Below are 22,513 nucleotides of genomic sequence, written 5' to 3'. Positions count from 1 at the left end.
TGCCTAGACCATGTCGGACCCATTCAGACGGGCAAGCCTTGCTTGGGGTCGAAGCCTTATAAAAAAGATGTTGAGACTCTAGAAATAGTACAGAGAAGAGCAACCAGGATGATTAGGGGACTGGAAGCTAAAACATACAACGGTTGCAGGAACTGGGCTTGTCTAGTCTAGTAAAGAGAAGGACCAGGGGAGACATGATAGCAGTCTTCCAATATTTGAGGGGCTTCCACAGGGAGGAAGGGGTCAAGCTATTTTCTAAACCTAAAGCACCTGAAGGCCAGACAAGGAATAATGGATGGAAACTGAACAAGGAGAGATTTAATCTGGAAATAAGGAGAAACTTTCTGACAGTGAGAACAATCAACCAATGGAACAGCTTGCCCTCAGAAGTTGTGGGAGCGCCATCACTTGAGACCTTCAAGAAGAGATTGGACTGCCATTTGTCAGAAATGGTGTAGGGTCTCCCGCTTGGGTGGGAGGGGGGGTTGGACTAGATGATCTACAAGGTCCCTTCCAACTCTGATTATCTATTATCTGCCTTCCCGCCTGGGCGCTACTTCAACGCGTGAACCAGCTTGCGGATGACTCTTGGCCTGCCCCCAGCCGCCTCCCCTCTCTCCCCCGAGAGCAGAGCAACCCCCTCGGCTTCTCCCTGCGCAGCCCCGGTCTTCGCAAAGCCAAGGCCTCGGGAGCCGGAGGGAGCTCCGCGGCCCGACGCTTCTCTTTTAAATTTGGCGACAAGGCGAGGCGCACCTTCCCGCGGCGAGCACGTGACGCCCGCGGAGGCGCGGGGGAGGCGGGCCAAGCGACCCGGGGAGGCAGGCAGGCGGCGGCAGCATTGGCGGCGGCGGCGGCAGCAGGGCCGGAGGAGGGAAGAAAAAGGGAGGCAGCGCCGGGCAGAGAAGGAGGGCAGCGGACGGAGGCGTCGCCTTTAAATGCTCTCAGCCGGGCGGCGGCGCGAAGGCAGCGCGCGTGGAGCCTCCGGGCGAGGGGAAGAAAATAATAATAGTAATAATAATAAACATAAAACAAGAAAGCGCTCCGATGCGTCCTGGACCATGAACAGCCCAGCCGGCTCCGCCGCCCTGCGGGATTCCCTTGCCGCTCCGCCGTCTCTCTGAAGCCCCACTCCGGCTGATGCTTCCTCCTCCGCCAGCATGTCCCGGCGAAAGATCTCCTCAGAATCCTTCAGCTCGCTCGGTTCGGACTACCTGGAGACCAGCCCGGAGGAGGAAGGCGAGTGCCCCGTGGCCAGGCTTCTCTGGAACGGCAGCCGGAGCCCCGCTGCCCAGTCCGGGGCTACTACTCCGGTGGCTACCGTTCCCCCGCCGCCGGAGGCTGCGGCGGCTGCGGCGGGTCTCCCCGGCCCGGTCCCCGCGGGTTCCCGGAGGGCTCCTCGCAGAAGGCGGGTCAACCTCGACTCCCTGGGCGAGAGCATCAGCCGCCTCGCCGCCCCCACGGTAAATGCGCCTTATTTCCCTACCAACACCCACCCACCCCACCACTCCTCTCCCGGGCCGCCGCGATCGCTAGTGCGGGCAAGCCAGGTGGGCAGCCAGGTAGGTAGGCTGGCAGGCAGGCAGGCAGGTAGGCAGGCAGGCGAGCCGGGTTGGCGGACTGCGTACGAGCCCATCCGGCAGAAGGAGGAGGTTGACCAGGAGGAAAGGCAGGACGCCCGGCGTGCTTGCTTTGGCGTTGGGAAGGTGGACACGCGAGCTCTGGCTGGCGCCGTCAGGATCATCCAACCTGGGCTCGTTGAAAATCTCGGAGCACCCCGCCCCCACCCTCTTCGCCCACTCTTTCCCACGATGCGGACTTTCAAAGCGCGGCCACAGGTTGTTGTCCCTCGCGCAGGTGTCCCCTTGCCCGCTCCCTTCGCCACCCCTGCTGACCCTCCTGGTTGAGTTGAAGGATCTTCCTCTGGTTCCAGATGTTTGGGCACTTGCTCTTCCTGCAGACTCCCACCAAAAGTGGTCGGAAACGTCAGGAATCCCCAGACCTTTCGAAGTGTCTCCATCCAGAATTATTTCGGAGGATTCCCTTCTCATGCAGCCTCTGGTTTTCTTTATGGAATTTTCCAAAGGTTGCCCCCTCCCCTTTCCTTATAAAAACCTCATCTTTTTTTGTTGCATTTTCTTTGTTCCCTTCCAAAATTGCACATTGAGTTCCTTATTTGGGGGGGGGGGAGAGAAAGGAGGGAATAAATGTCACCTTTAATTGACATCTTTTAATTGGCAGCATTACATCTCTCCAGAAGACACCCAAAGGTGAGGAATGCAAATGCTGCTTTCGGTATTTATTCCAAAATATTTGATTCTTCTACTGCTCCCCTACCATCCTAAGTGGGATTATTCTCTTGAGAAATCTCCCACATGAGCCCTACAGAAAAAAAATATATATGAAAAGAAAGCCTGTAAGTTCAGACCGAGTTTTTACTCAATACTTGTGGCACAGAAGTATGACTGTTTCATAGCTTTCCTTCCCAAGCTTCTATTCTGCACAAAAGCTTTCTAGAGAAATCTAGATAATGAATAGCAGAATGTCGGTCCAGATAGGCCTTTTGGTCCACTCTACAGAGCTTTTTCCTTGGTCCTCCTTTGATGTTTGTAAGACTCCCGATGGCCTGTGAATGGTTAGTCCAACATACCCTTCTCTGATTCTGCTGTGACACATATAATCTGACTCAGACAGGTTTGTTTATTGTCTTACCATGCTGTAGTGTTCTTATGAGAACACTGAGAGAACATGGCTTAGATGTTTACTTCCCATGAATCATCTTCCAATAGAACACAGCCCTTCTTTTCCTCTTTCCAAAGTTTATTTTCACTTCTTGGATCACAAGGCTTGTTGTTTCCCACACTTCTTATCAAAGATAACTTAAGAATTTTCTCTACCCAACTTCAGCCTTTTATCATAATTGCTGCCCCTTCTTGTTTCCCTTTTCTCTCCAATCTTGGCTGCTAATCCTTTCATTTATTGGTACATCCCATTCCAACAGAGATCTTGGAAGGACTCTAATTCAGCTTGATCCTTTCCAGCTGTGGAGTCTTGCATTGACTTCTACTCCTGACTGGAATTATGTCCCCCTCCCCCCCCCCCATCATTAAAAAAAAAGTCTAAAGATGGAAAAGTAATTTGTTTCCCGTTATCTCTTGGCTATTCCATATGGTTTGTGCCAAGCTGCTTTGAATTCTGAACTTGTTTGTTTCTCCTAGGGAAAGAAATGGCCAAATACAGCTTGGTTGCATACTGCTATGTTTTATGTAATGCCATCGGTTTTAACCTGTATTCTCTAGAGATGTTCATTTATCGTATGAGAAAAGTCCCATGCATAAGAAACTGCTCTTTGCTCTTTTAATTGCCATAGATTATAAACTTGTTCATTGCAACTCTTGTAATTTTGCTCAACAATATCCGATCGTTCCCGCCATTTTAGTCCAGCTATTGGTTATTTTTGTGGCTTCAAGACCATGCTGCAAAAAGCCAGTATGATGACTTTTAGAAGATGTTGCTAGGAATCTCATCCAGATACCAAAGAACCATAGGAAAGGTTCTAGTTCCTAAGAGAGACATTATCTAGAATGCAAAAAAAAAAAGGAAGAATCTAAGAAATTATCATAAGAGCTTTGCAGGAAGGAGAGAAGGGAAGTCCTGATTTTAGAATCCTAAAACATGGAACTGAGATGAGTTCTGGAAGGAGTCACTATTTGGAATTAGTAAATATTTATGCTCCTTACAACCAAATGCTGGAGTAAAATGCCAGCCCGTCTTTCCCCCCAAAATACTCTGTTTAATTCTCCCCACCCATCTGCTTTCAACCCTTTTTGCCAAAAGTTAGCTGATTTTCTGAGTCTGTTGAATGTGCTTTAATTCTCATTGAGTTCCTGTGGGGTTCTTCCTTGCACTCTGTGTGTGTGTGTGTGTGTGTGTGTGTGTGTGTAAACCATCTATCCATCCATCCATCTCTCCGTCCACCCCTCCATCCATCCATCCAGACAGAATATAAGCAGCTGGAGAAGGGCAATTTGGAGCAGGGAAGTAGGAAATGTTTCTGCAACATTTCTACTAATAAGCACTATCACAAGAGCTAAAAATAAAATAGTTACAATTATATGGCACCTATACATAGTTCCAGAATCTGTTGTCGGTTATATAATTCATCCCTGGGATATGCCACTGCCTTCTTTGTAAAAACCACTCTATCCCTATTGCAAAGAGGCAGAACTGATAAAGCTATGGGGATTAGTTTAATGCTGGTTGCCTGAAGTCATCTGGAAAGCGACCAGATTAGCCCCAGTTTAATGTCTCTCTCCACCCCATAGTTGGCATGCCCTTTTATGGTATATCACTGAGAAATCCCCCAACTATTTACTGTAGTTGGGGAATATTCAACAGTTTCTTGGTTGGATAGGAATCAATCATATTAGAGCAATTTCGATGCACTGACAATGAAAATAAAAACCTCTTTAGATAACTGCGTAGAAAGACTGGAGGACGTATCTTGCATAGCGATCCATAGTGCATCCATCATCTTCCATTTTCTTTTGTGAAGCTTATTGCATGATATTTTATGAAGTGCAATACATTAAAGGTGAAATTAGTACCTGTAAAAACTATGAATCAATTTCATTTGGAGTTAAAAGTTGTTTTTTTAATAATCTATGCAATATGATACATGTTGATCGGTTGTGTCCAGAAGTGCAAATGTGACTCTCCCCTGCAGTGTTTGGGTTTTCACATTATTGAACAATGCATAGTCTTCTCATGACCAACAGATCTTAGATATTTACTTTAAGAGGATCACTGATTTTTTCAATCTCTTTTAGAATAGTTCATGTTGGAGGTAGTAAAATCATGAGGGTATCCAAATTTTTAATTTTGAACATGGAGAGAAGCCATTATATATGCCAACAGTAACAAGTTGGTAGCTTAATTTTAATTTCTGACTTCAGACAGACGTATAGTAAATTAGATTACCTTTATTCCCTTCCCTACAAATATAATGGCATTTACACTGAAGTTTATTTTTAATTTTGACTTTTCATGAAATATTTTTAGATGAAAAAAAAACTCCAGAAAAAACTTCCAGAAAAAAAACTCTAGGCCACAAGAAAATTTTCATGCGGTGAAATTTGGATAGTCCCAAGTGGAGTGTGATTTTGGTAAAAAGATATTAGAAATATTTTTAATGCTAGATATGAGAAGTATTTTTTTCAGAAAAGTTGGGTGCAGAATAGATTCACGCATGCTATTTTTGTTAGACCTGAGAAATTGCTGTATAAAACAAGCTTATGTACTGTGGGCCAACATATTGCCTGTAAGTGATAGGAATCTGTGTGACTTGTCATCTGTAACCAACCTCCTGATATTTTGAAAAGATTTGTATCTGAACTTGGTTGTATTGTTAGCCTATCAAAGGAAAGGGTTCCGTTTTGCTTTTGACATTTTCATTCTATTCATGATGACAAGTTTATATTCAATAGGGTACATCAGGAAAGATAAGGAGAATTACCAATGGGTTGAAGACAGAGATAATTTTCTTTATAGCCTGTTAGATAGTTCAGTATAAATAGAATTTCATTAATATTTTCCCCTCTTTCTGCATAGGCAGACCCACAGCTGATGCTGCAATATTGGATGGAAGAATCCCAACTGACTTTTGTCGTATTTTTGAAAAATAATTAAATTGCTTAATAAAGCAATGGCATAATTTTAGTGATTTTTTTTTCAACAGCACATTTAAAGAGATTTGAAGAAACATATTATTTCAAGCTCTCTAGCACTTCCAGATTTAGCAATTATATTTTCACACTTTTGGGGATCATTAAGCTAATTGTAACAAGATGATTTTAGAAATACATGTAGATTTTCAGATTCTGGGGAATATTTATATTTTACTGGTAATCTGACAAAGCAAGCACAGATTAAGTCAAGAACATTCCATTAATAGTTGTGGTCTCTTAGTCTTTTTCTTGTTCTACTTCTCAGGTTATAAATTGATTTTTCACATTGAAACTGAAACCACAGACTCTTGTAGCCTTTCTTTACAAGTTATTTCTATAAAGTATTAGCTATTGCAATTCTCTGTCACTAGAAAGATTTTTTTGCTACAGCTTTTCATTACATTTAATAATGGATATTTTTTTTTAGTTCTTTCATCTCTTAAAATTGCTTTATACGCTTTATGTAGTTTTGAATGCATAAAATGAGCTATTTTTTGTATTATTTGCCATCCCATATTAAAATATAAAGGATCAAGATTCAAGCTGTGTCCTGCTTTGAAGTGTAGCCTAGGTTGCCTTTTTTGGAAAATTATGGTCTGTAGCGAAGAGAAGGTGACTAATTTTGGACTGTGTCAGGGGTGGGATTCAACCGGTGTTACTACCAGTTCGGCGACTATGTTTTGCACGCAGGTGCACAGCATTTGAAAAGCCTCTTTTTTCCTGCTTTTTCAACCTCAGCTGTCCCGCGCAAAGCAGCTGAGGTTGAAAAAGCACGAAATAAAGGACAGGTAAGAGCCCAAGTGGGCAGGTGGGCTAAACAGCAGCAAACACAGAACTGGTTCGGTGTCTGCTGCTCTTCAGACCTACTGGTCCTATAGAGACGGGCAGAACCGGTAGCACCCCACCCCTGGACTGTGTGAAATGATGGAGAAATAAGAGAAGGAAAATTCAACTTGAGTTTGTTCATGGCTTGATGCTATGTAGAAATTGGACTAATAAATTGCAACAGGTATGATTTGAACTGAGCGCTTCTTAGTTAGTAATTCAGTTATTTAATCAGTATGTAAGTTCTGTTGTCATAGGTAATGTGAAATCCTGGGTGATTTATGCTATGCATTGAAACTTCCCCTTTGGGTTTACAAGCTCAACTCAGTGGAAATAACTTGTAAATGAATGTACTGAGGATTACATTTAATAGCTTTGGGAGTTAAATATTGGTTGAAGAGGACAGTCGAAGTTCGAACTGCCTCCTAAATATGTTGATTTGATGTAAGCTCCAATGTATTTAATGTAGGTTATTTCCAGTTAAGCAAAAATAGAATCACAAATAATTCTGTTTATAAAAGGAAAGTCTTTTAAATTCAGAAGACAGTGTATCTACTATGAAGTGAATTCTGTTGACCATAATATGATTTTCTTTTGAGTATATGCGTTTAGGATTGGGTTCAAAGCTGCCTTGATATATTAAGGACAAATAGGTATTTTGTGGGTCTGGAAAATTTGTAGGTTAAATTATTTGCATGGCTAATTCTGGGGAGTGGAACTATGAAAAAATTGTCCTGGACCCATAAATGAAGGAGACAATCCAAAGTATATTTCAGTATTTCAAGTGGTCAGAGAGACACTTTCATTCATAGCAGGAAAACCACTTGAACAAATATTATCTTGGGTTTCCTATAACTCTCAGTTCCTGGCCATTGACTTCAATGAACAGAACAACAGAAAAAAAAATCATACTTGAGTATGGTAAGAAAACAGGGTGGGCAGCTTAAACATTCTACCCTTATTGGCTTTTCTAGATATCTGCCTTGATATAAACACATAATGGGACAACATATTGGCACTATAATCTGTGCAAGACCATATTGAACAGATCTGATAACATAAATATGCACATTTGAGGTGGAATATCCCAGTTCCTAGGAGGCTCTCCCAGCTGGCCAGCAGCAGCGTGAGCAACAGTACATTATGTGAGTTGCAGGGCAGGAAGTAACTTCTATTTACATTTCTCAATGCACATAAAGCAATTGTACCTAGGTTGGAAAACTCTAGATGACAATAAAGGATTAATGAATTTCTTTGCAGCTCAGATATGGTAACTCCAGTTACATCCATGCTAGTACAGGTGGTTCCCAATTTACAACAGTTTATTTAGTGACTGTTCGAAGTTAAAATGGCACTGAAAAAGCAACTTATGACCATTTTTCACACTTATGATCGTTGCAGCATCCCCGTGGTCATGTGATTTACATTCGGATGCTTGACAACTGACTCTCATTTATGACGGTTGCAGTGTCCTGGGGTCAGTTTTTGTAACCTTCTGACAAGCAAAGTCAACGGGGAAACCAGATTCACTCAACAACGTGTTACTAATTTTATCACCTAACAGATGTGGCAAGAAAAGCCGTAAAATGGGGCAAAACTCACTTAACAAATTTTTCACTTAGCAAGATAAATTTTGGGCTGAATTGTGGTTGTAAGTTGAGGATGACCTGTATCTGAGGTTAAAGATGATCCACGAGTAAAAACACAAATTTAACACAAATTAATATGTTTTGCTTTTATCTGCCCATCTTCCTTACATTGCTCCTTTCATAGAGGTGAGCAGCCAAAGCTGTGAGTGATTTTAGCATCAATTAATTAATTGAATAATTTCTGGAATGTATATAGCAATAGCACTTAGACTTATATACAGCTTCACAGTGCTTCACAGCCCTCTCTAAGTGGTTTACACAGTCAGCATATTGTTCCCAACAATCTGGGTCCTCATTTTACCCACCTCAGAAGGATGGAAGGCTAAGCCAACCTTGAGCTGCCAAACTGCAGACAGCAGTCAGTCAGCAGAATTAGCTGGCAGTACTGTATTCTAACCACTAAGCCACCAGGGCTCCTATAGAATATATAAGCTCCATTCAGAAGTATTGAAGCTGGAAAGGAATCTCTACTATGTTTTTTTTAAGGATAAGATTTTTGTTGCCTTTGTTTCTGACCATCTAATTTTACATTTTAGCAGCGCAATATTATGTGGCAATTTTCCATCGGACTTCTCATTTAGGACTTATGCATCATTCCAAACAAAGATTTTCAAAGAAGTCAAATCCTGGTTTGGGGTGCAAAACAACTTAATGAAAGATCAAGAGATGCTTGATGGTATGTGGGAACTAGTTGGATCAGTGCTTTCTGTCCATCATGGTAGTGCTCATGGAAAAAGATTCGTTCCTGGCTGAATTTAGAATCTTTAGATTTTTCCACCTGCCATTCTCACTTAATCTGATGGAAAAACTACAATCCTTTTCACAGGAGAAGTTCTCATGAGTGAATATTGGGTTCTTCTGCCTGATATAAACTGATTTAAGATCTCATCTGGACTATCTAGGTTTGATTATGCAATATCTGGCACAATTATTTGCCGCCTCCTCCTGTTATGTTATGGACTGTTATGGAAAGGATAGAAAGAAATAGTGAGCCAACTTTTCTGATAACAGAGTAGACATAGCAGTTGTTGTTTACATTAGATTTCAATATTGTAAATCCAGCCTTTATACCTCTGTACATTTCTATCCTGGCAAATAGAACATACTTCTATTGATTGTTGATTGTTCTGCAAATTTCCATGTCGCCTGTTCTTTGTTCTTTAAACTTTTCACTCTTTACAGGATCTTATCAACAGCATCCAACCATGACTTTCTCAATCTTTCTTTTCATCGCAGCTCACTCATTCTTCTTGTATTTGTTTTGTGATGCATTTCTCATTCATACTCCCTCTATAAGCAAACTACCTCTCTGTACTTGCTTTGTACTGGCCATACACTTCTGTATTCAATCTACATTAATTCATTTACAGCAGTGTTTCCCAATCTTGGCAAATTGAAGGTGAGTGGAATTCAACTCTCAGAATTCTCATTCTACGCTGGCTGTAGAATTCTGTAGAGTTGAAATCCATGTACCATATTTGGAAATGGCTACGGTTGGGAAACCCTGATATATGGGTAGTTCTTGACTTACAACCACAATTGGAACCAGAATGTCTATTTCTAAGCAAGGCTGTTGTTAAGTGAGCTTGTTAGCTTGTAAGGTTGTTAAGTGAATTACTGCAGTTGTTAAATGAGATATATATTTGTTAAGTGAGTCCAGTTTTCCCCATTTACTTTGCTTGTTGGAAGCTGACTGGGAAAGTTGCAAATTGCAATCACATGACTTTTGAGATGTTGCCACCAACATATATGCATACTATCGTATATGCATGTATATGCAAACACCTAAATTTTGATCATGCAACCATGCAAATGCTTGTAAATGTCATAAGTCATAAGTCACTTTTTTCAGTGCCAGTGTAACTTCTATTTATTTCTCATCCAGGGAGGGGCTGGCTAGCGTCTATATCTTCTTTTCCCCGAGAGCCAGCTAATTGTTTTCCTTTGCTCTCCTTTCCTTTCCTTTCTGCGCATACGCTCATCTGGGATGGGCTCCATCTGTTCCTCCCCCTTACTCAGTTCAGACCCCGAAGACAGCTGCCTCTCTACTTGAGGGAGGACAGAAGGCCCCAGCTCTGCCTCCGTCTCTGATGCTGTTTCCTTATCAGAGCCTTCCAAAGACTCCAAAGCAGGCCCAGGCTCCCCCTCAACTTCCTCCTCATCTGACTCTGCCGCTAGCTTTTCTGGCAGCCATCGGGACTACCATTATTCTTTGTGACAGTCTACATGTTATCTTTCCCCCAGCATTTTTCTGTATTAAAATATCTGCATCTATTTCCTCTTCTTTAATAAAACTTTCAACCACAAATTCATCTATTTTTGCTCTAGCTTTCCCCATTTATAAATCACCAGCAATCATCCAGTCCATTTACTCTTGTCAAATCCAACCACATTGGCCTTTAATACATCAGTTTTCTGATCATATTCCTCATTGTATCATGCTGCAAATTGTTTGACTTCTTAGCCAAAAATGTATATTGTCTGCATACAAAAGTACATGCATATACAAATCCCAACTAGTCCACTTATAAAATAATTGCAAGTATTTCTTATGTATTCATATAAATACTAAACCAAGGGGCCAATGCACTTCCTTGTATTACTCTGCTTAGTATTCAACTATTTCTTAAGCAATCCATTTATTCTTGCATATGCTTTGCTTTCTTTTTAATCACCCCTGTCATTCTTACCATCTTTCAGCACCATTCATGTGCAAAAAACTACATGAATCAAGCATAAATAGTTCCTGGAAATGAACAAAAATAAAATAGCATTTCTTTTGTCAAATTTATGTGTTTTTACAGGTATTATTTGCCCTACCTCCATCCAGATTAAAGCTACACTGCAGTATTCTAATTTTGCTGATTGACACCCTTTGTAACTTCTTGATCACATCTTTCTGGCCATACTTAAAAAAAAACCCGATCCTCTTGTAATTTCTACAGTCACTCTTTCAAAATGTCCCTTTTTACAGTACAAGGAAAAATAATGTCATTCTTCCAATCCTCTGGAAAGAAATCTTCTTCACATTTATGCTAAACAAATCACACAGCTACTTGATAAGGAAACAGCTTCTATATTTTAACAATTGTCTACATTGGCAACTTTATCATTTTCAACATTTTTCATTGATCTTTTTTCTTGGATATCAACATTACCGTGTTTCTCCAACAATACAGCTTCCACCAGTAGGAAGGCCCAGCATGATTTCTAGGCATGAGGTGAAATTAAGCCCCACCCCCAAAATTTAGGCCTATTTAATCCATGCGTTTCCCCGCCATTTCTCACATCGTTCCTTAGAACTACACGAGCTGAAGAGAAATGGGGGGGAAGGGCGGGGGTGGGTGGGGAGAAAACTTGCCTTTAGGAGTGCCCTGCAGGTAGCCTAGGCTAGAATACCCTGATCTACCAATAGAACATCAGCCGATAGAAGCTCCCCGAAGGCAGAGTCCCCAGCCGCTTCGGGGTGAGGCGTGGCTGCCCGTGTCCCCTCGCCATTAGGCAGTATCTTTCGGGCGATGGAAGCTCCCCAAGGGCAGTCACCAGCCACTTCGATCGGCCGGTAGAAGCGGCTTCGGGGCGAGTGCACACACACACTCCCCTCGCCATGGGGCCACTTCTATTGGCCGATCAAAGTGGCTGGTGACTGCCCTTGGGGAGCTTCCATCACCTGAAAGACACTGCCTAATGGCGAGGGGACACGGGCAGCCATGCCTCGCCCCGAAGTGGCTGGGGACTCTGCCTTCGGGGAGCTTTCGTCGGCCGATAGAAATGGCCTCGTGGAGAGGTATGTGCGTATGGGCCACTCTAGGTGGGGGAGGAAATTAAGTGACCCCCGAAAAGACAGCCTAGCCATTTTTTGGGGGCTCAAAAAAAAAAAGGCCCGCCCTTATTTTGTGAGAAACATGGTGGTAACATTTGGTTCAAATCTTATTGTTTGGCATATCGCTATTGGCATATATATCACTATTGGCATATCTTCTCCCAGCATTTCCTTATTCCCTTGATAGCTCAAATAATTTCATCCCTTTTAAAGTTAACTTCTGTTCTCCCAGCTTGAGGTTTCTAGTTTAGCTCCAGTCACTCACACTTCCAGAACAATTTTTTCCATTTCCATCAAAATTAAGCCCCATTTTCTCTGCCTCTTTTAATATCAACTGTTCCATGATCTCCTTGACTACACTGTTCACAACTGTGTCTACGATCATTATGTAATGCCTTTCTCATCTCGTTTTGCAGCAAACCTTTATTTTTGTATTTTTTTTCTCAATCACTACTTCTTTATTTTGTTTTTCATTTTATCAAGCATTCATTTTCATACTTCCGACATGCTTAAGTGACGCTTTGAAACGTACAGTAATTATTTTCATTCTGTGCCATTTCTACATCTTCTTTTCTTACACTCTATTGCAGAGGTCCCCAAACTTGGCAACTTTAAGACTTGTGGACTTCAGAGATAAAGATGAATTGGTATTCATATGTGCAAATACATTCTAGGCATGATAAAGACAGTAAGACAGAAGGGTTTTACAAAGAATTTACGGAATTAGATAAAATCTTAACAGGTACTGATGAGAGGATGATTAAAAAATTATATGGTTATTTACTGGGAGTGAAACTAGAAGAAGAACCAGTTAAAGAAACAATGATTGCTTGGGGGGGAAATTTTTTGGTATGGGATATATCTAGAAAAATGGCAGAAACTATGAACTAGAAATTATAAACTAACAATGTCGACAGCTTATAAAGAGAATTTGTATAAGATGTTTTACAGGTGACATTTACCCCCTGCAAGAATAGCAAAGATGTTCAAGGACAAATCAGCGAAGTGTTGGAAATGTCATCAGATACCTGGATCATATTACCATATGTGGTGGATACGTGTGGAAGCTAAAAGATATTGGACTAAAATACACACGTTTGGAAAAAATGACAAAACAGCATATAGATCTAAAACCAGAGATATTTTTATTGGGAACTTTATCTGAAGGTTACAACAGAGAGTTGACATACTTGATTATTAATGTATTAACTGCAGCTAGAATTGTATTTGCCTAAAATTGGAAAAATGAGAAAATTCCTATGGAGGAGGAAGTGATTAAGAAAGTAATGGAATGTGCAGAAATGAACAGATTAACATTAGCAGTTGGAGAGCAAGAAGAAAAAGAGTTTTATAAAATATGGGATTTATTCTATCAATGGCTAAACAGAAAATTAGGAAATTGAAGTATAATACAATAGTAATGATATGTTATAATTAATTACTACAGAATGAATAATAATATGTATTAAAATCAGCAAGAATTGAAATTTGCTCTAAAGGATAATGTGGATTTAAAATTAAAGTCTAATGATGATGTAATAATAATATGATATGGAACATTGACTAATGTAATATGAATGAAAACTTAAATTTAAGAGGAAAAGACTATAGATTTTGTGCACAAGAAATATGTACCAGCCAACATACTGTATAACTGAAATAAGATTTTATTTGTTGTTTTATGTTCATGTTTGTCTATGTTTGTTTTTAAAAATAAAAAAATAAAAAAATTAAAAAAAGACTTGTGGGCTTCAACTCCCAGCATAGCTGGCTGCAGAATTCTGGGAGTTGAAGTCCACAAGTCTTAAAGTTGCCAGGTTTGGGGACCCCTGTTCTATTCATTTTTGGGGAGATGAATTTATTGTCCAAGAAATTTTTATGTTCATTTCATTTCTTTCATTTCTGTGAGAGACTACAGTAAGGAGCAGCATCTTAAGAAGGAGAGGGCACATTTCAAGGAGAGGAGAGGGTGAGACTATAGACAGCACAATCCAGAACTGCATTGTAGGAAGGGAGATGGATCTAGGGTAGTCATTCCATAGAATATTCCAGGGTATATTCATTATCTTGGGGACATATAGGTTTATTCTGGCAAGAGTAAGCAAATAGAGTTGGACTCTGGCTGGATTTTGCATTGCTAGCTTGACAATTTCTTATCTTTTCTTCCAGGATCATTTTTTTCCAAAATTTCTTCTTGATACTTCTGATAATTGTCTGTCCCACATTTAGAACATTCCATCATCCTTCTATTATTCACTAATTATCTCAATCTTTCATCTTAATGTGACCAAATGGTGACTTTTTTTTAGAGTTATATGCATTCCTTTTTCATAATCTTCCTTGAGAGAAAGGATAGTTCCTCCAGCCACAAAAGAGATGCCCATGCATTTCCTCCTCGAGGGGCTGATGTTAAACCCAATGATCCCAGACAATTTTTATCTGGTATCCAGCCTTCTTTTTTAAGGAAATTTCTTCAGAAGATAGTAGGACAGCAGCCTCCAAAGGAGGAAATGGACTATCTGGAACTGTTTCAATTGGGATCTAGATCAAGGCAGAATACAGTATAGCAGAGGTATCAAACTCATTTCATTGAGGGCTGCATCAGGATTGTGTTTGACCTCAGGGGGCTGGAGTGGGCATGGCTGGGGTGGCCGTCTCCAGCTTGACGGCACTTGTGTTGGGGGTGACTATGGTGGCCCAAGCACCACAGCGAAAATGGACTGGCTAGCTCCGTTTTCAGCTGTGATGGCTTCCTGCAACCCTCTGCCAGTGAAAATGTAACTTGGGAGGAGGCCCTTCCAAGCTCCATTTTTTTGCTGGCAGAGGGTTGCAGGAGGCTGTTGCAGCCAAAAACTGAGCTCCCCAGCCTGTTTTCACTGGAAGAGGCAGTGCAAGCCACTCCTTTGTTGTTTCTAGGGAGGCTTCTGTGGGCCAGATCTGGCCCCTGGGCCTTGAGTTTGACACCCCTGGAGTATAGGATCAAGATTAATCAAATTTGTTGATGACCTTTGGTGGAGCTAGGATGTTAAGTGATGGGTCAGTCCTGGTGCTCCTTGGTCTCTCAGTGATATAGTTGATCATGGTATCCTTCCGGATCAGTTGTGAGGACTGACATATGGCAGCATAGTAATGCTCCATCTTTTTCTGCAATTGATATAAGTGTTGACAGATGGGGAGAAATCAAGCTTTAACTGTGGTGTGCCGCAGGGCTTGAAGCTCTCACCCTTCCCATTTAACATCTACATATCAGTTCGGGATTTAGTAAAATCACTCTGCTGTTGAGACCTAATTGTACATCACAACCTTGGACTGTCCAAGTGATGTTGATGATGTTCTATCCTGGTGTCTCAAATCTCTGCAAGGCTAGATGAGGAAGAATGAACTCAGGGTCAGTTTTGACCAGATCAAGTAGCTGTGGCTATTTGAGGCTCTTGGTCCTGAAGACCTTTCATAACTAGCCTTGTACATTTAAGAGTGATATGCAGCCTGTGGATTTTCTCGGACTGACCCGTCTTCCTCAAAGAACAGATGGCATTGTAGGCCACGAGGGCTTTTGAACTCTTTTGAAGTACATTTGCACCAAGTTTTTAGTCATTTGAAGCTATCGCATCATACTTTCACATAGTAGGACAGAAAAAGTGCAGAGTCCTGAGATCTTTCTCTCATGTAACATTCCCTTCAATAGTAAAACCATTACTGGTCCATTTGGTCCATTTGAACACAAACATAATAAAACCCATCCCCGGCCCTCATACATATTTAGGCTATTCCTTGCTAGCTAAAATCTCTGAAGTCAATATTCTGTTACCTGCACCTCCTCAATTTGAAGATACAAACAGTATATCAATAGAGACTGATTCCAACAATTTTATTAAATCCCAAGCAAGGGTGTTTTAGGGAACTACTATACTCTCTAGGGCTTTAAAAAATCAGGAGATTGGGGCAGTCAAGAATCGTGGCCAGAGGGATACAGAAGAGCATAAGAAAAAGCAACAACATTTGCATACTTGCAATAATTCACCTTAGAGTAATTCTAAATTATTGAGAAATTGATGAAGAAAAGTAGATATCTCTTTCATTATGGGGGGAGTGAGCTTACTGGAAATTTAGAAATCATATTTCACATTGTATTACTTTTGAGCAATGAAATTTGATATTGTCAGCATTGCGAAAACCTGTACATCACATGACTAAGCAGACAATCCTGCAAAGACAAGTATTAATTGGCAATGAAAAATAGACTCTGTGCAAGTTGCACCTTTACCATTACAAGTCCAAAATGGGTGGGAAGAATTCATTTCCAGTAGCTAAAAAAAAAAGGAAAGAAAGAAAAAAGGATTGATCATTTTTTAAAAAAATTGCACTGCACTGACATTATTTGAATATCAATGAGAATCTCAAATGCATTAAAACCACAGTAAAAAAATTGCAATGTGATTTTGCACAACAAAATGATTGTTCCAGATTATGGTCCATAAATAATGCTAATTCATAGAGATGAAGTTTGATCCACATTTCTCAATGCTTTGACTTAATGTGATGAAAAATGTGAGCAGCACATTTCTTTAAATCATGCTCTATCTATCTATCTATCTATCTATCTATCTTCCACCTTTATTATTTTTACAAATAATTCAAAGCGATGAACACCCCTTTCTAATCTTATTTTTCCCATAACAACGCTGTGAGGTGGGTAGGACTCAGAGGGGGTGATTGGCCAAGGTTACCCAGATAGCTTTCATGGCTAAGGTGGGATTGGCTTTATTCTGTATTTATTGCATGCGTTTTTATTTTGGAAGACTCGTGTGAGTATTAAAGATAATAGATTTTGTCTGACTATGTATGAAACTAAAATTGAGTGCAAATAAATGAAGTCATCAGTCTCTACTAATTCGTTATAAGAGCTGCATTTAAAGATTTTTTTTGTCCACAAAATAAAATTTGAGTTGAAAAATAAACCTCAGCTTTGAATTGAAACCAAAGGTTGATCATCTTGCATTACCATCTAATTAAATAACCGATCCTTTCATTATTCATGATGACTGGTCACTTCTGAATGTACTTCTTCAGTTCACATCATAAAACACCAGAAAGCAGAAAACTTCTGTGATTACTGGGGGGAAAAATAGTGAGCTCAGCCTCTTTAGTTGTAGCAGTAGACACCATATAATCTGGATTGTGTGGTATCACAATACATTTATCTTCCTGCAGGAAATTGTTTCCCTCCCAACTACTTGTTTCACTAATTTTACCTTTGTCCCTTTGGTTATATTAGCCAAATTTAATTAAATTCTTGATTTCAGTGTAAGTCATGATGACAGGTCAGTGTTTGAAATCTAATTCTCTCTCTCCCTCCCTCCCTTCCTCTCCCCCCCCCACACAAATAGACAGATTTTTGAAGTAAATAAACCTGATGCCTGAGATTGAATGAAATTCAGTAAAAATTAAGAGTGGAGTCCAGTGATTGGCGTCAGTGGGACTGTGGTAAATAATTTTGAACATAAAAGCTGATGATGGGAACAGATTACTGATCTGATATTCTTTTAAATTTTAACTACAGCATTTAGGACCTAGCCCTGAATGTGAACATATTAAACCTGCCAGATTTATCAGCATGATTCATTCTATTATGTTTATCTCTATTTGGGATATCATCAGTGAGCCTTTGACATAGGACATCTGGTGGTTTGGTCAAGCCTTTGATGTAAGCTTGTTCAAGCTACTACAAGTCCTTTCAGAATGATTTCGTTTAGTTTACTCAAAATCTCTGCCACACAAAACTTGCTTTTAGGGCTGTGAGAAGGGTGTTTGGAATTGTGATCATATTGACTTTTTTTTAAAGGCATTGCATCTGTATGCTGCTTTGCCTTTATATACTCTAACGTTCTGAGGTCTTGTCTCTCCTTTTATCTTAACAATTTTTCTAGGAAGTAGGTCAAGGTGGAACATACATTGTTAACATTTATAACAAGATGGTGGAAAACCTAGGAATAGCATTAGCACATCATGGTCAGGTGGCCATGATATTGTTACAGTATTCTATGCCTTGCAGTATTGTGCAGGCTCGTTGGGTTTCATGGCATTTTGCAAATCCAGAAAATGGGTTAATTCTGCAACCAGGTCATGCACCAGTTATTAGCGTAACATGCAGTTTTCAACAAGCATTTACCTGGGTAGAAAAATAACATTTTAACCATTACTATATTGCACTCATATCCCTGATGGATTATGGGTTGTTAAAAAAATGTGATCCCATTGTTGTTGTTGTTGTTGTTGTTGTTGAAGTTGCTTATGAAGTTATGGCAAGCACCTACCTTCTCCAATTTTTCCCCACAACAGCAGCAACTCTGTGAGTTGATATCAGCTGAGAGATAATGTCTGGCCCAAAGTTACAATAAAAATATAAGAAAAATTTATTTCAGCAGAGGAGTTCCTTCCTGTATCATGAGAATACATGGTTCTCTAGAATTTGAAGTCCAACCCGATATTCCCCAAATCTCTTGGTGTGGATAGCCACAGATATGACATCGGAGAAACTATGGGGCGACAGTTACAAAAACATGTTTTAAGCCTGGGAAATGGAGAAAACACTAGTAAGAAACTCTTTAGGAGTCTGTTTCCTGACATGGCCCAGGAAACAGGACTGACATTAGGACAACATTGGCATAGCTACCAACTATGTTGGGCATAACTGGACTGATGCGAGTTGAACTTTAGAGCAATTCCATGTTTCTGCTCCGATCAGCTCGCTAGCATAGCAAATAGTAAAACTAAGAACCCGTTTGATTTTCTTCTTTTTAAAATGTCTTTTCTCATAATCCTAGTGATGGCAGCAAAAAATAACTTTTGTAGATGGTATTGCTAGGATCTTCAGTAATTGTGTGCACATTTAAGTGCCTTAAATGCATGCCTGGCAGTCCTTGGGAAAAGAAGGAAGGAGCATTCCTGGGTACATTTTAGGAATCCAAGTTCACTTTAGCCTAATGATAATGTAATTTAGTGTATCAAACACATCCATATATCTTTTCCAACCTTGGGTCAGGCAGGAAAATGTCCAAGGCTAACTTATGTGGTGGCAAGAAGATTTTGTTTGATCTGTGCCCAGGATGAAACTGGAAAGGGAAGCCATTTTGAAAGCAATTTGCAGGTGGGCCTAATGGAAAAGCTTGAGGGAAGAGGGACTATTACTCTTTGTGACATAAAGGCAGGAGATGGGAACAGATAAGACATATCTGAATAAATTGCTAGGTCTTTTGACTTTTTAGGTACTGATTTTCACCATTACTGGGATTAACTGCATCTATTCTACTCATGGCTCATTCTTGGCTTCCCGTGAAAGCTACAGACTGAGGATTGGAACTTTTATAGAGAGATTTATCGCAGAGACTTGGGTGATTACCTGACATTTGTAATTCTGTGCTAGGCCTAAGTGTCTCCCTCATAGAAACAAAGGAAACCAACGCTCATCTTTGTTCAGCCTGGCTTTCCCATTTATTTTACTTATCTCCCTATAAACTCAGGCAGGCGTGATGGGCCAAATCTGGTGCCTTCTAGATGTCAATGCTCCAGTTTTATAATGTCTATAGATTATAGTTGTGTTTTATGGAAACTGAAGACCAATTAATTGGGAGAGCAGCACTTTCAGGAAGTCTTTGTTAACCAAACAGCAAAAAAATGTGGATTGCCAAATATCTTAAATATCCTATAGAAATCATGCAGCTAAGAACAAAATCTCGCTCTCGCTTCTGTCCATTACAGCCTCCTGCTTTTTATAATTGTATAGGAAGCACCCCCTGAACAGATTAAAATATTATTTATTCTTAATATTAAAAGAGGAAGAATATTATAGTTCCCAAAAGGAGAAATGGAGAAACATGTTCTTAAAGGCAGAAAGCAGTCCCAGTCTTTCTGCATAGTAAAACAGTCTCAAGAGGAAGAGACTGGTCTTTAGGAATGCAGATTTTGTATCCATTCAGAAAGGCTGGGCAATCTTATTTGTAAAAAACCACTTTCATTCACAGCTGCCCCAGCCTGGGATTAAGAATTTACATCCCCATTCAAATTGTAAGAACAGGACATGACCTCTAGGACATAATAGGATTAACCCACCCCCAATAGCAAAAGGCACAAGGCTTACTACATTGCACAACTCCTTGGAACATCTCAGAACCCTATAAAAATCCATTCCTAAGCCAAGGGGTCAGCCACCCCAGAAACATTTGCTGCTGTCACTGAAGTTTCTGGCATCCAAATAAACAGAATCCTTCTTTCCAATCAGCCTCCATTTTATTTCCAGCATCTTTCTCCTGGCTTGGAACTGGATTGAATTTTTCTTCCAACAATTGTAAAGATCTCTGATTGGGAATCCAAAAGTTAGATGGAGGTAGATTTAAAAAAGTTATAGTGCTGGAAAGCAGGTAAAAACAGTCAGTGCTTAAGGAGAATTGTTTGTATTTTGTGGGGTTAAATGAATGTTGCTTTTAAATCTTTTATTCTGATAGTGCAGAAGCTGGCAGCTGGTCAAACTGACCCCAGGTTTCAAGATGAAAGGCATTTTATTGGTGGTTTAAATTTTAGGGATGAAGTTCATGTTCTTTATCCATTCCTTTCTTCACAGTATGAATCAGCGTGTTGTGTTGCCTTTTCTTTTAGCTGCATCCAAGGAGAATTTCTGCCCCATCAGGTCCTTTCGATTTAAACACCTGCCTCTCCAAATGGGAAAGTGTGGTTTCCTTGTATGTGGCCTTATTTGGATGGAGCTTTTGTTAATTTCTTTTGTGAGAACACATTGGATTCTTTTTAAAGGATTTCCTAAGAGGGTAAATTTGGCTCCTGCTGAGAGCAACTGTAATTGCTTGATGCAGAATTTAAAAATGCAGCTTTTAAAAAGGCTTACATCTATTTTCTCCCTTTATTTTTTGAGTGTACCTAAGCTGCCCATCAAAATGCAGGTAAATTGCTAACATTGGCTTCTACTAATTGTGGATTTGGAGTAGGGGTGATATCTGTCGGGCCCAAAAACTGAGATGACATCTGGTGATTCTTCCAAGCTGAGTTCTTTATTGTTTCCTCACCCATAGAGAGAATCTTGACAGATTGAGGATTTTATTATTTTCATCTACCATGTTCTTTGGGAACTATTAAGGAGGGGCTGCCTTCATCCTCTTCTCTCACATAAAATATCTGGACTGAGTTGCCTCTTACGCCTCTGGAATGCATCTCCACCCTCCTTGGAATTCGTCTTCTTTCTACATTCCATCACACCATCAGAAATTGTATGAATTATCTGCATTTACATACATTTATTGTCTGCTGTTGTTGACGATAAATTGTGGTTCATCAATCCTGGGAGTTGAAGTCCATACTGCTAATCATTGCCAGGGTTAAGAAACAGTATAATAATGGAATACTGTAACAGACAGAGTATTCAGTGTCAGAAAATAGTCTGTTACTCTGGTGATAGTGGCGGCTGATCTAAATTTGCTTTTTGAAACTGGGTGTGTTTTTTGTTTACTCAAGACTGATATGATCTTCAAGCATCAAGAAGAGAAGCAATGCTTACCTCTCCAAGTGTAGGAGTTGTTTTTCTTATAATTTCCTTCTAAATGTGCCTCTTCTTTAGAAGCAATGGAATGACAGTGGTATATAGTTTCCATCCAACAACAATAATAGATATGCCTTCTGCATAGGAACTCGGGCCCTTTCCTTTCACTCACATTCAAATCTATAATGGTTGAGGATTAATGTTTTGGAAATAGAGTGATAATGCAAAATAGTGATGTTGTTTCATGCAGATGGCTAGGGGCTAGGGTCTCCTCCTCCTCCTCCTCCTCCTCCTCCTCCTCCTCCTCCTCCTCCTCCTTGGATTTATACTAGAGGTTTTGTGAATTTATTTATCCAAAGCTATAATTTCCAGCAAGTGTGCTGAAAAGAGGTGCCATTTGTCTCTGCAGACTCTGTGTTATGAACTTTCTGATGCTAGAGGCCAGGTCATCTGTTGATGGGACAGCAGATAATTTGCCTCATCGCAATAGTGCCTCAAATCCCAACACTATATAATTTTGCTAAAGAAATGGTGGTTATTTACTATTGGGGAGGAAACAAAGGGTTGTATTCTATTGGCATGACAAAATAACTTGCTTTTGTTGCCAGATTATCTAACTTGTCAAAGACTATTGAGATGGATTCCACTTTGTATCCTATTAAGTTATTTGAGAGCTTCTATCTTACAGCAAGCATCCAGTTATACTTGGTTGACCTCGGAAGAAAAGCAGGGTTGGAGCAAGTTAGAAATTAGATAGAGACCAGCAGGAAATGTCATAGCTGGAGCCTGGACTGGGAAGTTTAAAAAGCCATCTAAGAAGACAGTGGCAAACCATGTTATACTGTTGCCAATAAAATTACATGGACTTTTCAAAGAAATCAGCAGGAGTCAAGGTTGACTTGAGGGAATCTTTATTTTTTACATGGATAAAGGTTGTTATCTAAGAACC

General features: G+C 40.2%; 1 protein-coding gene across 1 annotated transcript in view; it reads left to right on the top strand.

Moving 5' to 3' along the window:
• Positions 1-789: 789 nt before the first annotated feature.
• GUCY1A2 (guanylate cyclase 1 soluble subunit alpha 2) overlaps positions 790-22,513 on the top strand; it is a 210,900-nt gene continuing 189,176 nt past the window's right edge. Inside the window, exon 1 of the mRNA XM_087966215.1 lies at positions 790-1,460. Within this exon, the coding sequence (XP_087822341.1) occupies positions 1,158-1,460 (303 nt within the window). The 5' untranslated portion in view covers positions 790-1,157. The remainder of the gene's footprint in view (positions 1,461-22,513) is intronic.

The sequence above is a fragment of the Notechis scutatus genome, chromosome 5, assembly GCF_049901735.1.
Source record: "Notechis scutatus isolate UNSWTSFEM ecotype Mainland chromosome 5, rNotScu1.2, whole genome shotgun sequence".
NCBI classification, from domain to species: Eukaryota; Metazoa; Chordata; class Lepidosauria; order Squamata; family Elapidae; genus Notechis; species Notechis scutatus.
The sequence above is the reverse complement of the archived record's forward strand: the minus strand, read 5'-3'. Positions and strand labels throughout refer to the sequence as shown.